The sequence below is a fragment of the Micropterus salmoides genome, unplaced genomic scaffold (genome assembly GCF_014851395.1).
Source record: "Micropterus salmoides isolate LMB-PRFRI ecotype aquatic unplaced genomic scaffold, ASM1485139v1 Ms_hic_scaffold_8, whole genome shotgun sequence".
Taxonomy (NCBI): domain Eukaryota; kingdom Metazoa; phylum Chordata; class Actinopteri; order Centrarchiformes; family Centrarchidae; genus Micropterus; species Micropterus salmoides.
Genome location: NW_024044570.1, coordinates 8,874,535 through 8,890,375, shown reverse-complemented (window position 1 = coordinate 8,890,375; position 15,841 = coordinate 8,874,535). Strand labels below are relative to the sequence as shown.

Below are 15,841 nucleotides of genomic sequence, written 5' to 3'. Positions count from 1 at the left end.
TCTCTTTGATAGTGACACCACAAAACACAGGACATTTTCCATTCCTTTATTAAACATTTTCATTTCTTCTGTGTAATATTAAATATCTTTACTCAAATGCAGAAAAGGACACTGAATCATCCGTCTTGAGGTGTGGACTATTTCGGATCCACCCCACGGCTCTGCCCAAACCCCAGGCTCTACCTGCGCTTGTAGTGGACTCTGTGGTGGCTTCACCAAACTCAGAGGTGGGTGTAGGGGGGGGGGTCAGGGACAAGTGGTCCAACTCACTTTGCATGTTCCAGGTGAAGGCAAGACCGGAGGTGGGCGTGGCTTCTGGGGTCATTGGGAGAGCACTGCACAGGTTCAGGCCTAACGGCAGGCTTGTACATCTGCGCAGTGGCTTCTCACTGGAAAGAGCACAGGATTAAAAAAAAAGGGATAGTTTAATTGTGTCAGGCCAACACTGTGCACCAATGTGAAATGTAAGAGATTCAGTATCTTTTCATCTATGATCTAGTGAGACAAACAAGCCAGAATGTCCACTCGTGTTAAGACAAGGCATTCAGCAAAGCACAACTGAGCTCAAGTATAGCCAAACATGTTTTTTTTGTTTTGTTTTTATAGGAGGTATTACAACTCGCAGTGAACTGATGAAACCGTGGCACAGTCTGCACATTTATAGATCTGGAAAGGAGAAAGGGTTATTACACTGCATACCTGTCGTAGTCCTCCACATCATCCTTCAAAGCTTGTTTGTATGTGTCTCCAGCCTTGCCATAGAGCCAGCTCATGTCCCTTGACACATCTGGGATCCAGTGCGCAAGTCTAAAAGGAACAGTCAAAGTCTAGGTTAAATTAGCACATCTTGTGTGCAGTGGTAGAAAGAAAAAGGTACTTTCTTAGGATGTATTACTAATCCTACATTAAAATTTGACTTAAGTGAAAGCTGCAAATATTAGTAATGAATTGTTGTCAGGAATAAAAGTTATTGTAAAGAATAAATGCTGTTTTGCTGTGGATCTTTTTATTCCTAGTTTTGGGGCTTTTCATGCTGTCACGTTAGTTGAAAATGGAAAGGAGGGAAAGGCACGACGGAATCTACAAACAGAAAGACATGCCATGATGCTTATTATCTGCTTATCTAACATAAAAGGACTTAAAGTATTTACAGCTGTCAGAGAAATGTAGTGGAGTATAATATTTCCCTCGCTGCTGCACGCATACTGACAAGAACCAGTAGGAGAGATCATATCACCCCTGTTTTAGTTACTTTGCACTGGCTCCCGGTAGAATTGAGAATTGATTTTAAAATACTTCTTACATACAAAGCTCTTAATGGTCAGACACCATCCTATATGAAAGAACTCCTTACACCATACTGCTCAACTAGAACACTGCGCTCCCAAAATGCAGGGCTACTTGTAGTGCCTAGGTTCTCTAGATGTAGAATGGGAGCCAGAGCCTTTAGCCATCAGGCACCTCGGCTGTGGAGTCAGACCCCTGTCTGGGTTCAGGAAGCAACCAATATTTCCATATTTAAGAGTAGGTTAAAAACAAAAAATTAAAAGCTTTTAGTTAGGGATGTTTTTTCTATATTTTATGAAAAGGCTTATAGTTTGGGCTAGGGTATTTTATGAATTTGTATACATTGTCTATTTTATTGTATTAGTTTTGAAATTGTGTATTTTATTGTTGTTTTTTAATGTGTGTTTCTTATGTGTTGTAAGCCTTTTTTATCCAGTTCTGCAAACTTTATGTGTCTCTGTTTTCTGTAAAGTGTACTGGGACCACACATCTGGTGATTTTACAATTTGATTTGATTTTGATTTGAAATATAGTGAAGTAAAAGTATGAAGACTCAATGTGCTTCATCGTCATAATTAAAAAAAAACTTAAAAAGACACCTTAGATGCTGCTGCAGACTATCCTGGAAAATAACTTTGAGACTATTATCATCCTCCAAATATCCATCTGTTGTTCATAGTCAATATTACACGTAGTTTAAAAAAGTATTTGCAAATCATTGGAAGCATTTGTTGCAACCTATTTGGACTGCAGTACCAACATGCCCTTTGTTGGCTTCAAGATGACAAAGATAGTATCTGATGATCACAGGGAAGAATGCTTAAGTGGCTCCAAGCATATTAGAAATAATTTGGATGTGGTACTGTAACAGGTTAGCACACTGTACCTCTTGGCAAGAGAGCAGGCCGACACCACAGGCAGAGTACAGGAGACTTTCAGGTACGCAGTCATGTTGGACAACAGACCACCAGCAGTATGTGCCTTTCTACAGGCCTCACACAAAACTGACAAATAAATTTAAAAAGAAACACACATTTAGTTTAACTGTATGTACTGTACTGGCTCAGTGACTCACAGTTTCTTCTGTTTGAATCACAGCCCTGTACACAACCATGCCAGCCAACCTTTCAATGACTGTTCTTACCCCTTTTAATGTTAACTGGGAGGTGCTCAGTCAGCTGTGGATCCAGCCACCTGTGCTCTTCCTTAAATGGTTTCAGTCCATGTGTGTTCTCCTTGGACTCTTCAGCTTCGGCCGGCTCCTTCACCAGCTCACAACAAGCAGGCTTAGGTGCATCCATCTCCAAACTTCTCAGGGGACTCTCACTGCTGATCAGATCTGTGATGGATTATTCAAATCAAAATGATTTGCACAATAAGAAGCATTGTATTACACACCATCAGCTGCTGCAGCTAGTAGAATACAACTTTAAAATCCCGACCTTCTGTTTCCATTATTGCTCCACAGTAATTATGGCAAGATGTCCTTACTGTTCTCTTGCAGGAAGCGGAGAGCATCCATGTAGCCATTCTGGCAGATTTCAGCCATTGTCTGTAAAATCCGAAAATGCTTGGTAAGGATGGAAGCTAAATTAATAGACACACAAAATACTTTGAGTTCACCGTTTGTCGGTATTAAAATAAATGGGAGACTTGCCTAGAAGTTATATTTATAGGTTGCAATTACAAATTATGACCAGCAGAGAGCAGAATGGAGGCATCAAGTAATTTCAAATAATCCCTCAGCAACGTTTTGGTTCAGGCAGGACTTTGACAACACACCTTGGAGACATGCTTTCATCTTCTTTGAAAAAGAGAAGACGCAACAATAAGTGGTCTGTATGTGCTCATATTGGTTGGAATAATCCAACTGTAGAGGAATCCTGACTTGCCCTGTACTGCTTTGACTCCTGTATGGCCTTTCCCTGAGTATCAGCTGAACTTTCATTGCTTTTCTATGATCAGAGATATCCAATAGTTACATGAAATACTTCTTTGTGAGCCATCAATATCATTAATAACTCATACCACCTTATATAAACAATTCTGAACTATCCATATTTAAAGTCTGTGTAAGCTGATTGTCATGCCATATTGAAAAGAAAGACAACTGAAATCATTGGAAAATAATGGCTGCTGAAAGGGAGGATAACAAGCATGTTTAATCCATAAAATTAATGCCTTAGAAGGCTGGCAGTAGTAATATGAAATATGTGATTTGTTGTAATTGGGCGGAACAAAAACCAAAACTGAATAGTTCAACAGAATTTACAGAAAACAACCTGAAGTATTTAACATGTGTTGTACAAAATTCAGTACTATATCCACAGAATATACATAAGTCTGTTATCCTAAAAACACCATTTTTAACTAAAAGTGTTTCTAACTGCTGCAATTGAGAGTAGCTTCTGAAACATAGGCCATCTGTATCTCACCTCAGGATTGGGGGGGAAGAAGGAGCTGGCCACCCTGAACATGTTCGCTGAGTTGACCTGGATGCTGACATTGTTGAAGCGCACCTCGTGGAAGCTGAGCGTGCTCCCTCGAGGGCAGAGGTCAGACTCACCGGCATATGGAGAGAACGTGAACGTGTTTTTCAGGTGACATCGAGGCAGGTTGTCACTGATAGCACCGTCCACGTAATGCTGAGTGGAAAAGGAGGGTGTTGATCAATGGGTAGAACCGGAAACGTATTCCTGGTCTCAGATATTGAGGTTAATGAATATCGTCCAAGACATTGGCCACAGCTTTCATGTAGATGTAACAATTAACAGGCCATGCAGTGACTAAAGCACTTTGGTTAATCTTGAGGAAGAGTGAAGTTTGAAGCATCTGAATAAAAAAAAAACTTGTACATTCGAATGCAATCCAACTGTCCTGTATAAATAAAACTTTGTAAGTGTTGACACTGTCAAAGAGCTGTTCATTCAACTATAGAAATTTTGGAGGCTGGTCTAATATTTTGTCAAATTTTTTGTAACGCAGTACAGTATATTTCAGGGCTCATAATATTTTAAATTTTTCTGGTTGCTGTGTAATTGAAATTTACAATGTGTAACTTGAGATTAATAAAATCATACCAAATCAGTCTGGTCACGTACAAAATGCGCCCCTCCAACCCAAAAAAAGGCCTGAATTCTGATTTCAACTTTAAAATTATAGGTTGCGTGCTCAGCAGTAGGGAATGTCTGTTACACCAGGACTATTGGCCAGAATACAGAGAAATAGAGGGTAAGAAACATGCATAAAAATTAATGAATGTGCGAGACTGCTTCAAAAACAATTAATATCTTGCTTTAATTTAATTTAATTTAAGCACAGAGAGATGCAGTTTTAAGGTAAATTGTTCACCATAACAAGATTTTTTGCATGCCTAGTATAATGGCTTGCTGGTTCACTCACCACTCCGCGATAAGTGGGTGGAATAACGCCACAGTAGAAAGGGACAAAGCAGCTGCATATGAGGGCCTGGAAAAGGCACATTTTACTGCAGATTAGGTACAGAAACAAACAGTGGAGTAATGTCTCTAAAAGATTATAAATCGGTTACATCTGATATGACTGTACTTGAAAAGAAACAGCAGAATCACTACTCCTTTCTGGTGAAAGGCAGTAGCTTTCATAATTTCCCCCCAACATATTCCTCCTCCGTTTCCTGGAATGTCAAAACATCTGTCTAGTCAGCTTTTCACAATCTTAATGTAACTGATTACAACAACTGTATCATCACAGATCCGTTCTAGTTATCTCTGTTGGCTAAATATCATGTTGGCAATAAAGACACAGAACTGTCTCCTCAGAAGACTCTGGATAAAAATGTCAGTTGAACTCTCAAATTGTAAAATACACCTGAATGAGCTCCTCTCTGCTGTTAAACTCCGACACTAGTACGTTCTTCCCATCAGACACTCTGGTCACGGACACACAGAGCTTCCCAGAGGCTCGAACGTGGGCGTCTTCTGGAAGGATCCCCAGCAGAGAGTCCTGAACGATCTTCACCAGGTTGTAAGCTGGATGCAGGGGCCCCAGTTTGCGCTTCCTAGCCTCTCTGGCCATGAACATCAAATCAGCACAGCATTTCTCTGCACAGAGAAACACAGTAATACCAGTGCATACTTGGTAAAATGGCTGAACTGGAATTCTAAAATTACTGATCACAAATCAGTAAAGGGAAATATATACATTTTTTTTTACATAAAACTAAATTAAGGAGCCATTCAGTTGCAGTGTCTCTGTCAACTAAGGATTTAAGTTAGATTGTCTAATTTGATTTAACATGTGCTATGAGTTATTTGTCAAAATAGACTATTGCCAAGATACATCAAACATTGGATAAAACCTTTTTAAAAATAGCTCCATATATTGATGTCAATGTGCTTTTTCAATATCAGGTTGTGTCTAAAACTCACCTGGCTAAACTCTGTGCTAAGGTGATGGAAGCCCATCTAAAGTTAAGAAAAAAACTAAAATGTGCTCTAAAAAGATTTTTCTTAATTCACAAAATAAGGTGTCCAAACAAGGTGCAACCACTGCAACACAGAGATCCATTAAGAAACTAATGAGGTAAATGTGGGTACAAGCAGCAAAATCTTATGAAGTTTTTAATAATATATCTTATATTAATTAAGTCAAAACAAACAACAAGACATCTCTCTATGGTGATAGTGGCATTGACATTGGATATTTATCCAAGTACAATGCTGCTTGATGCATAGCTCTATGCTGAATTATGTTATAAAATATAGTGATTTTTATGGCATTTGAATATTCTGCTATTTGATCTAGTAATAATAATAATAATAATCCTTATTTGTAGAGCACTTTTCAAAAACAAGTTACAAAGTGCTTTAACAAGTGTAAAGAATAATACAAAAAAAAAACAAGATAAGAGCATGAAAACATTGAAAAGACTAAAATACAGATTAATATAAAATTAGTAAAATACAATAAAATAAAAGGGATAAAATAAAGTCAAATAAGATCGGGAAAGGCTCTCCTATACATTTGACAGTACATTTGATAATGACCACCGTAACGTTAAAATGGCCGATTTTTGTTTGGTCAGAAGGGCCTCACAACCCACCTAGAGGAAGTTCAAGAGTAAGAACAACGGCCATCAAAGATCCAGCAGAAGCTCCATAGATGGATGAGGCGCCTTGTATGAGGCGGGGGAAGCGTTCAAGGATACAGCTGGTGGCACCAACGTAATAAATACCCATAAAACCACATCCTGCAAAAGAGATGCTCCAGTCTTTCTTCAAATCAAACATCTTGTCAGGTGCGACTCCAGCAACAATAGTCCAGTCTGTACAAACCCACTGCACGAACTAGTGAAAACTTCAACTTGTAAACATGTGAAATAAATGCCATCTGCCACCTTCACATCCCCTGCAAAAAAAATCATCCAAAGGTGGCATGGTAGAGTAATAAACTCTTACTCAATTTTGAATGATTAGGACTCATTTCCTATTGGCTGGGAAAGGTCACATGACAACAGAATAGAGTCGCGACTCACCAATACTTCCACATTCTTGTGTTGCTCATAGTATGAAGTAGGCTAACCTAAAACTCTGCATTTTGTTTTGAAAATGAGCATCCCAGTGGTGGACTTTGGCGCGTACAGCCTAAGTGAAAAAGATGTTCCCGACGAGCAAATGCAGAACTTAAGCGAGCAGTTGAAAACAGCTTTTACTGAAATTGGTTTTGTTTTTCTGAAGAACACTGGGATCACTGAGGAGGAGGTGAGCAAAATATGTGAAAAAGAAGCATCGTGCCATGTAGTTGGTTGAAAGTGCTTAATGCGGTATGCGTCTTGTCTCCTGGTGTGTCCAGGTGAATCGTGTTATGGACATATCCAAGAAATTCTTCCTGCAGCCAGATGAACTGAAACAACCCTTTAGCAGGAAAAGCTTTTCAAACAATCCTAATCACGGCTGGGTGTCTCTGGAGACTGAGAGGTATGAATCAGAAAATTAACACATTTCTAATCTGCACAATTTACTCGTTTTAATTCAGAATAACTGCTTTTCAGGTTGAATCCAAGTCGACCTGGAGACCTGAAGGAGGCATTCAACACTTCTTCATTTCACCCTGACATAGTAATGATTCTCTGTCAACGTGTGACATTGTTAATTTTATACAACAGACTTATCTCAGGATTTATTGTTTGGTGACATAACCTAGCAGATTGATCCCACTTTATTCTGTAGGTTATAAGTTTGGAGGCCAATGTTCAAGTTTCTTTGTAACTGTTATTTTACCAGAGAAAGTTCCTTTCTACTCTGTTTTATTTATAGCCCGATTGATACATTTGTCAATACTATCAGCCTATAATCATTTATCACAGATATATCCGTATCAGCACAAGGACATTACTAGTGGTCAAAGATATGTTTGAGGTCTTTTAAAATGGGCCCACCGAGTGTCCTACTACTACTCCATATTTCATTATAATTTGTTTAAAACAATTTTAAGGAATCTAATTAAAACATGCTTGCTTTATGCAAACAAATGAATGGATGTATAAATTGTTATTTAATAAAACTTTCGAAAATAAATATCTGTATCTGCTGCAAAGGTCCAGTAACAGTCAGGCTCTAATTCTGTTCTCTTCTGCTTTAGAAATGGCCATCGGGTGCTGTAACCGGGTTCCAAGAGATCCAGGCGTCTTTCTATCAGCGCTGTAAAGAGCTGAGTCTGCGGGTGCTGAGAGTGATGGCACACAGTCTGGGTCTGGACCCCGAGGTGTTCCTGAGTGCACACCGTTCAATTGGAAGTATGTACAAAAGGCTCACTGCTCTCACTATGGAGTGTGGTATTGTTTCTTAGGTTCAGGCTGCATGTCAAGGCAGTCACTGAGTCTACATCAGCTGATATGTAGTAACACTGTGACTTGATCCTTTGTCTGCATGAGGTCTTCAGAGCATGTGAGGACCTTTTCAGGCACATCCTGTCTCACATTCACAAAATTGTAATCTGCTGAGCAGATGAAAATACAGAGCTCATAATTTCCCAGCTCGTTGAGTGATTCAGACTTTTCCATCACTCTAAAAAACTTGACTTCCAAGTTAATGTCGTTAACCCTCTGGGCTTACATGCAGCTTACACGAGCTAACAGTCTTCTCACTCAGCAGCACTGTGTTTGGCTTCCACATCGTCAATAAAGGAAGATGTCGGGTAATGGTTTTTCAAGGTGGAAAAAGATCAGTGAGTCAAATGAATGTTTACACACATTTTTAAGCAAGATCCCTTCATGTATAAATGTAATCACATAATATTACACATAATACACGTAACAATGGCATTAATGAGTGAAATGAATAAAGAATAAACTGAAGAGTTCGGTTCCCAACAGAACACCAACGATTCATCATCTCAGAGACAAATAAGACTCTGTGTAGCCCACAGGCTATTTACTGTAAGACATTATATCCTCAGGCCTGTTTGACTGTTAATCTACAGCCAAACATACTATAGCTACCAGTATAATACTGAATCTTAATCCCAAAGTAAACTCTTGTAGTAATAATAATAATCTTTATTTGTAGAGCACTTGTCAAAAACAAGTTACAAAGTGCTTTAACAAGTGTAAAGACAATAATACAAAAACAATAAAAGATAAAAGCAAGAAAACATTGAAAAGACTAAAATACACGTTTAAAACAGAAATAAAATAAAAGGGATAAAATAAAGTCAAATAAGATCGGGAAAGGCTCTCCTATAAAAATGTTTTAAAAAGGGTCTTAAAAGAGTTCACTAACTCAGCCGACCTGATTTCCTCAGGCAGGCTGTTCCAGAGCCTCGGGGCCCTGACAGCAAACGCTCTGTCCCCTTTAGTTTTCAGTCGAGACTCTGGAACAGACAACAGACCTCTGCCCGAGGATCTAAAGGTACGTGCTGGTGCGTATGGGACTAAAAGGTCAGAAATATAACAAGGCAAGAGGCCATGAAGATCTTTAAAGTGATCAATAAAATTTTTAAGTCAATTCTAAAACATACTGGGAGCCAGTGTAATGAAGCTAAAATAGGGGTAATGTGGTCATATTTCTTTGTTCTGGTTAAAAGCCTGGCAGCTGAGTTCTGGACAGTCTGGAGTCGATCAGTAGATTAGAAAGTGTAGAAAGTTAACACAGATCGAATTTTTGCTAGATTTCTAAGTCGATAAAAACATGAATGTAACAAGCTTTGTGGTGTGCTGCTTGAAATTTAAATTACTATCAAATCAGACACCAAGGTTCTTCGCCACAGGCAGATGGCAGTATTTGATTTGCCATCTGCTGAGACCCGATGACCAGGATTTCTGTTTTGTCTGAGTTCAGCTGGAGGAAATTATTTGACATCCATTTTTTAACTTCACAAAGGCAGTTGTTAAGTGAACTCAGCATTCCAGGGTCTGTGGATCTGACGGGCAAGTACATTTGTGTGTCATCAGCATAAATATGAAAAGAAATACCATATTTATGGATAATATGTCCAAGGGGAAGCAGATACAAGGAAAACAAAATGGGTCCTAAGACCGACCCCTGAGGCACACCATATTGAACTGGACAGAATACTAACATACCAGGCAAGTTTTACCAGTGTTGTCATGTCTCCTCTAGCTGATGAGAATGGCTCCACGCTGCGGTCTCTGTACTACCCATCAGTAAATTGTGAGAAAGCGAAGCAGGGTCAGCTGCGATGTGGAGAGCATTCAGACTACGGCAGCATCACCCTGTTGTTTCAGAGCTCTGAGGGTCTGCAGGTAACACCACTGACATCTCCTTTTTAATGTAAAGGATTACAAAACTGGAGATCTGTTGTTGTACTGATATTTGTTATTGTTTAAATAATACATTTTATTTCTATAGCGCTTTTAATAAGGCATGTAATCCAACGAGGTTTGAGGTCAAGGGCAACTGGACTTGGTTGAAGATACTAGAAGACGTTTCGTCCTTCATCCAAGAGACTTCTTCAGTCCTGACTGACTGGTAGGGAAACTCGGCTATTTAACTACTGTGGGATCGTTAGCTAGGATCGTCGATACCGCTGGTTCGTTATTGCTCCTGGCTGTGCAAACCCGTGTCCAAGTCTGAACGACCATCGTTTGTATCTTAACCTGAGGCCAAGAGGAAATTTCCTCTTTGTTATCTTCACCTGTGGTGTGATGATCGTTCAGACTTGGCCACGGGTGGTTCTAACGACCAAGACGACTGTCAGTTTAAATAGCTGAGTTTCTTGGATGAGGGACAAACGTCTTGTAGTATCTTCAACCAAGTCCAGTTGCCCTTGACCTCAACCCTTATTGGATAACTAGGACCTGGATGACTGAGAACCTTCACAGACATCCACCTGACTCTTGTTAACCTTTCAGGTGCGGAGACGTTCAGGTGAATTCATATGTCCTCCCGCCATCCCCGGAGCGGTCCTCATCAATATCGCTGACCTGATGCAGCGCTGGACGAGTGATCAGTTTGTCTCTGTGGTGAGGACATTTTTACAGATATGTCACGCATCTGAATGAAAAACCTTTTGGTGGATTTAGCTATTTATTTTACAACGGTAGGAGAACTGTAATTATAAAAGGACACAACAGGACAAGATTCAAGGTCTAACTGGTATCCAAGAGATCTTCAAGTAGGTTATATCAGAGGAAACTGGTTAGTGAGGAAGGTAATTGATATTCAATTGGATACTAGAAATAGGTGTAATAAAAGATTTCAAAAACATTTCTTGGCTGTTTACAGCATAACAAATGGGAGACCACTTGTCTTTACAGACATGGACCACTTGTAATGGTCATTACTGACTGGCTGGCGTGCAAATCCAAACAACCTGTAATATCTGACTTCAGAGGTGTGATAATGAGACTGAATTGCTGTTTATTTTCACGTGTTTATCACTGAAAAAAATCAGATGTGCAATTTAGTGCAATCAGGTTATGATTGCAGTGTTTAACAGTGATAAGCAAAATGTTTGAACTATTAGTAATAGTAATCCCACAGGATTTAAAAAATATAAGTTAAAGTTTAGTATGAAGTAGGACTCGGCGATATGGCCAAAAATGTTATTACAATAATATTTCTATCGATAATTATCACAATAAATGTCAAATCATTTTTTCTTTCCAGTTTAAAGGCTGATTTTTGCCCCTGAGTGAAAGTTAAAGAAGATTAATTGTGGTTAAAGAAGGTTAATTCTGGTTTTAAACTATTCTTGATGGTCAGAACAAACACTTGCTAAACAGTGGATCACTTCACAAATCAGAGATAGAACATTCAAAATAAACAAATGATATCGCAATAATTATCGTTTATTGCTCACCCTTAACACCCTGACATTAAGTGACACGAAAAAAGGACTTTGGTCGTTTTGGACTTTAGTCCTTTTGATAGCAGCCATGATAATAGGTGTCTCAAGTGAGGAGGGAAATGTTGTATGATAATTGGTGATGTACAATCCACTGTTATTTACATTTGATACATACATTTGACACCCAGGTCCATATCAATAAAATAAAAATATTTGTGCTGTGAAAAAGAATTTTCCTCTGGGTTTTATAATGTAAAAATGTGACAGCTCATTATTGCGTTTGTCCTGTCCCTCAGCGCCACAGAGTGTTGCTCCCCCCTGCTGGAGACTCTAGCACACGTCAGTCTTTGGCTTTCTTCGTCCAGCCGGATGACGAGGCTCTGATCACCTGCTGCGACGGCTCCAACAAATATCCTCCTGTTACAGCAGGCACATACCTCAACGAGCGCTTCAATTACTCATATGGGCGAAACTGAATTTCTATCCACCAGTTCATTTATACACAACTGTGGATCATAAATGTGTTGTCATTTTGTCAACAAAGGTCAGGGTGCCTTGCTGAGCTTTAAAGACATGCCTGGGAAGTCTTTTATCACGTTTTACAACATTACAAATATAAATAGGACATTTTCTTTCATTAGGCAGCATACTTTTTTTTCTGAAATAATCAGCTCTCTTTAATGGAATAAATAAATAATTAGTATTTCTCCCTAAGCGGCAGTACCAGTGACAATTAACCACAGTGTGCTAAACAAAACATTCACTTACCAGGCCAAAATCCCTGCCCCATTTCACCCCAAAAGCACTTCCCATGGAGAGCAGAGAGTAACAGAGTCCTTGTGATAGAAGATCAAAACTAAAAACTAAACAAAAGACTCGATTTTTCACAAAGAAATCTGAACCTACTCCACATTTCAAGTCTGACTTATGCAGTGAAATCTCTGCAATGAAATTAAATGACGAAGATGATGAAAGAAGGATTTAATCATAGTAGGGACTAAAAGTCCGGATGACTACATTACCATTCTTTTTTAACGTCTCTTGTGAGTCCCTCAACTTTATACATTTAGTCATTTAGCTGACACCTTATGCAAAACAAATCAAGATAATTATAATAAATCCCATTTATGATAATATACATATTATAGAAGTGCAAAGTAAATGGCAACTGTGTTCAAAAGGCTGTGTTCTGTGTCAGCTCTCGTGTGAATGTGATACTTACGGATGACCTCGGCCTTTGAGCTTTGGGCTTTTAACCTTTCCATTTCTTCTACTGCCTGAGCAGACAAAACGAGATGGAAAATGTTAGAGCATCACTGAATAAGTGGGAACTTCTTAACTTAACTTAATATTTTGTACAAACAAACCTGTTCCATAACTACACATTAAGTTACAGTTTGACATGTCTTTATATGACATGAGCCATGATAAAAATAGCTGAATCTTGGTCTTGTTTGCTGAAACCTGCCCACTGCATCTCAACAGTTATAATGCAAAGAATATAGTAACGTTTGGGTGCGTCTCACCACTGCTGTTACAAGGAAGTAAATATTTCACTTGCCAACAAATCATGCACATCATCAATCAGAAATGATGTTTGAACTATGGGTAACTGTGTAGATATAACGCCCATCTATTGCACCTGCAGACGACTGAAGAAAGAAATCCCGATCTCCTGCAAATAATTGTTTTTTTTAAGTCACCTGCTGTAGCCCCAACTTCTGAGTCATTGCTCTTCATGCAGCAGGTCAGGGGATTATGGAGAAATGAAAACTTTCTTTTAATTTTTTGGGGGGGTTAAAAGTGACTGCCAAATGAGTACATGGAAATGGATAGTTTTTGCCTGTTTGATAAGTAGATGAAACAATGTTAGCTATCTATGATTCTTATCTGTGTGATTCCCAGATTATCAGTGTTGCTCAGTGTCTCTATATATTTAGATGAATGTAACCTAAGCTGTAAAATGTCTCTGGCTGTACCCTTGTATGGAAACCTAACGATATTAACAGGTTGTGCTGTCTGAGGCTGACAGGCAGCTGCTTCTGTGGAGGAAGACACTCTATGCGGGTGTAGTCCATAAAGTCGATATACTGATAACTCTGAGTTTGTTGACACTGAGAAGAGGGAAATACTGCATTTTCAGTTCCAGAAAGAGAAACTTTAACTCCTGTGACAGCCCACTGTAGTGAGTAAGGAGAGCCTGCCACTCACAAACTGTGAGCTGATCAAATAGAAGCATGAGCTAAATCAGTAAATGCCAATGTAATGTGTTGACAGCAAAACCGGTGAAGGTTTCTTACTGGTGGAATAACCCTAATCACTTGTGTGGCTGAGTGATGCAGTGGCAGTGAAACTGTTTTCCTGCAGTAGGTTTGGGGTTCAAATCCCCGTCATGACAAGTTATTTTACATTTTTGACAGGGGATAAAAGTGTCTACCAAATGAGTAAATGTACTTTTCAGTTTTTATCAGTTTGTGCATATCTACATACTTAACCACGTGTGTATATATACATACTTTGCCTCGCGCATTCATACATACATACGAATGACAGTATGTATGTGTATGCAAGCGTGTATGTATGAGCATGACATGTATGTGCGTGTATGTCAGTGTAATATTAAATATTTTTACTCAAATGCAAAAAAAAGGACATTGAATAATCCGGCTCTGCCCAAGCCCCAGGCTCTACCTGCTTGCCTATTGGCTGTTCCATTGGTGTATGAATATGTATGAATGTTAGTTCTGTTTGAGCACTTAGGCTCACTGAATGCAATGTTGTGTAACAGCACTTTGAGTGGTCGGAAAACTGGAAAGGCGCTATACAAATACAGAGCATTCACATTTACTTTTAGTTGACTCTGTGGTGGCTTCACCATACTCAGAGGTGGGTGTAGGTGGTGGAGTCAGGGACATGTGGTCCAACCCACTATGCATGTTCCCGGGCTGCGGTCGAAAAGTCTTTTTTTGCTAAGGAAGGTTTCTAACTGAGTGAAGTGACCCTGAAGTATGGCAGCCATGATAAGAGTTGGTCCAATTCTCTAAATGCTAAGGAAAGGGTGCTTCAGTGCTTCCTCCTTTTAGCATAGGGCACACCGGACCATCCATCTTATAGCATTATTGTATGTTTCTCATACTGTTTGATGTCATTCATGTATCAAGATGTACTTCACCGAGGTCACCGTCCGTTCATTGTTTTCCACAACTGCATCCAGTGAAGACCGGAGGTGGGCGTGGCTTCTGGGGTCATTGGGAGAGCTTTGCTCTCACTGCACAGGTTCAAGCCTAATGGCAGGCTTGTACATCTGCGCAGAGATCCAGTGATTTTTCATCTATGATCTAGCATGACACACAGCCCAAACTTCCACTTGTGTAACTCTGATGTTTTGGCATTCAGCAAAGCACAACTGAGGTTAAGCCAAACATGATGTTTTTAGAGGTATTGCAACTCACAGTGAACTGATGAAACCATGGCACAGTCTGCACATTTATGAATCTGGAAAGGAGAAAGGGTTATTACGCTGCCTACCTGTCGTAGTCCTCCACATCATCCTTCAAAGCTTGTTTGTACAGGTCTACAGCCTTGCCATAGAGCCAGCTCATGTCCCTTGACGCATCTGGGATATAGTCCACAAGTCTAAAAGGAACAGTCAAATTCTAGGTCAAATTTTCACATGTTGTGTGCAGTGAAAAAAGTACTTTCTTACACAGTTAAAATCAGCCCTACCACTATGGGGTGTATTAAAAATCCTACATTATATATAAACCTTTATTTAAACAGGAAATGTCCCATTGAGCCACAGTCTCTTTTACAAGGGAGTCCTGTGTAGCACAATTAAAAAAACATTAAAATTTGACTTGAGTGAAAGCTGCAAATACTGGTAATGAATTGTGGTCAGAAGTCAAAAGTTATTGTAAAGAACAAACACTATTTCGCTGTGGGTCGACTGTCTTGTTATTCCTAGTTTTGGGGCTTTTCATGCTTTCACGTTAGTTGAAAATAGAAGGAGGGAAGACATGTCAGAATATACAGACAGAAAGAGATTCCTGTGATGGCAGTTCGAGTTTTCAAATAAACAGCTCAGGCAAACACTTGTCTCATAGCAATACACATACTCCGTGTAGGCTACATGTAGGCTTGAATGAGTAAAGAGAGCTCAGTGAGCCTGTTATTTATCCAGCTTCAGGGTCAAGCATATTATCTCAAAGAGACACATACCTGAAGTCTGGATAACACAGAGAACAGAGATATTTTTACTGTTACG

At 39.3% G+C, this 15,841-nt stretch overlaps 2 protein-coding genes across 2 annotated transcripts; one reads left to right on the top strand and one right to left on the bottom strand.

The window, feature by feature from the left end:
* Positions 1-30: 30 nt before the first annotated feature.
* On the bottom strand, positions 31-6,745 carry LOC119893136 (patatin-like phospholipase domain-containing protein 2). The gene is made up of 9 exons (XM_038705092.1): positions 6,371-6,745; positions 5,137-5,369; positions 4,690-4,755; positions 3,723-3,932; positions 2,779-2,839; positions 2,432-2,626; positions 2,174-2,291; positions 700-807; positions 31-389 (listed from the first exon to the last, which is right to left on the bottom strand). The coding sequence occupies exons 1-9, from the start codon at positions 6,555-6,557 to the stop codon at positions 89-91; spliced, it is 1,479 nt and encodes a 492-aa protein (XP_038561020.1). The 5' UTR covers positions 6,558-6,745; the 3' UTR covers positions 31-88.
* Positions 6,746-6,803: 58 nt separating this feature from the next.
* LOC119893138 (2-oxoglutarate-dependent dioxygenase gloF-like) lies at positions 6,804-14,226 on the top strand. Its single transcript, XM_038705095.1, has 7 exons — positions 6,804-7,028; positions 7,120-7,244; positions 7,319-7,385; positions 7,909-8,062; positions 9,888-10,030; positions 10,640-10,750; positions 11,874-14,226. Exons 1-7 carry the CDS (start codon positions 6,876-6,878, stop codon positions 12,051-12,053), a joined length of 933 nt encoding a protein of 310 aa, XP_038561023.1. The 5' UTR covers positions 6,804-6,875; the 3' UTR covers positions 12,054-14,226.
* Positions 14,227-15,841: the final 1,615 nt, after the last annotated feature.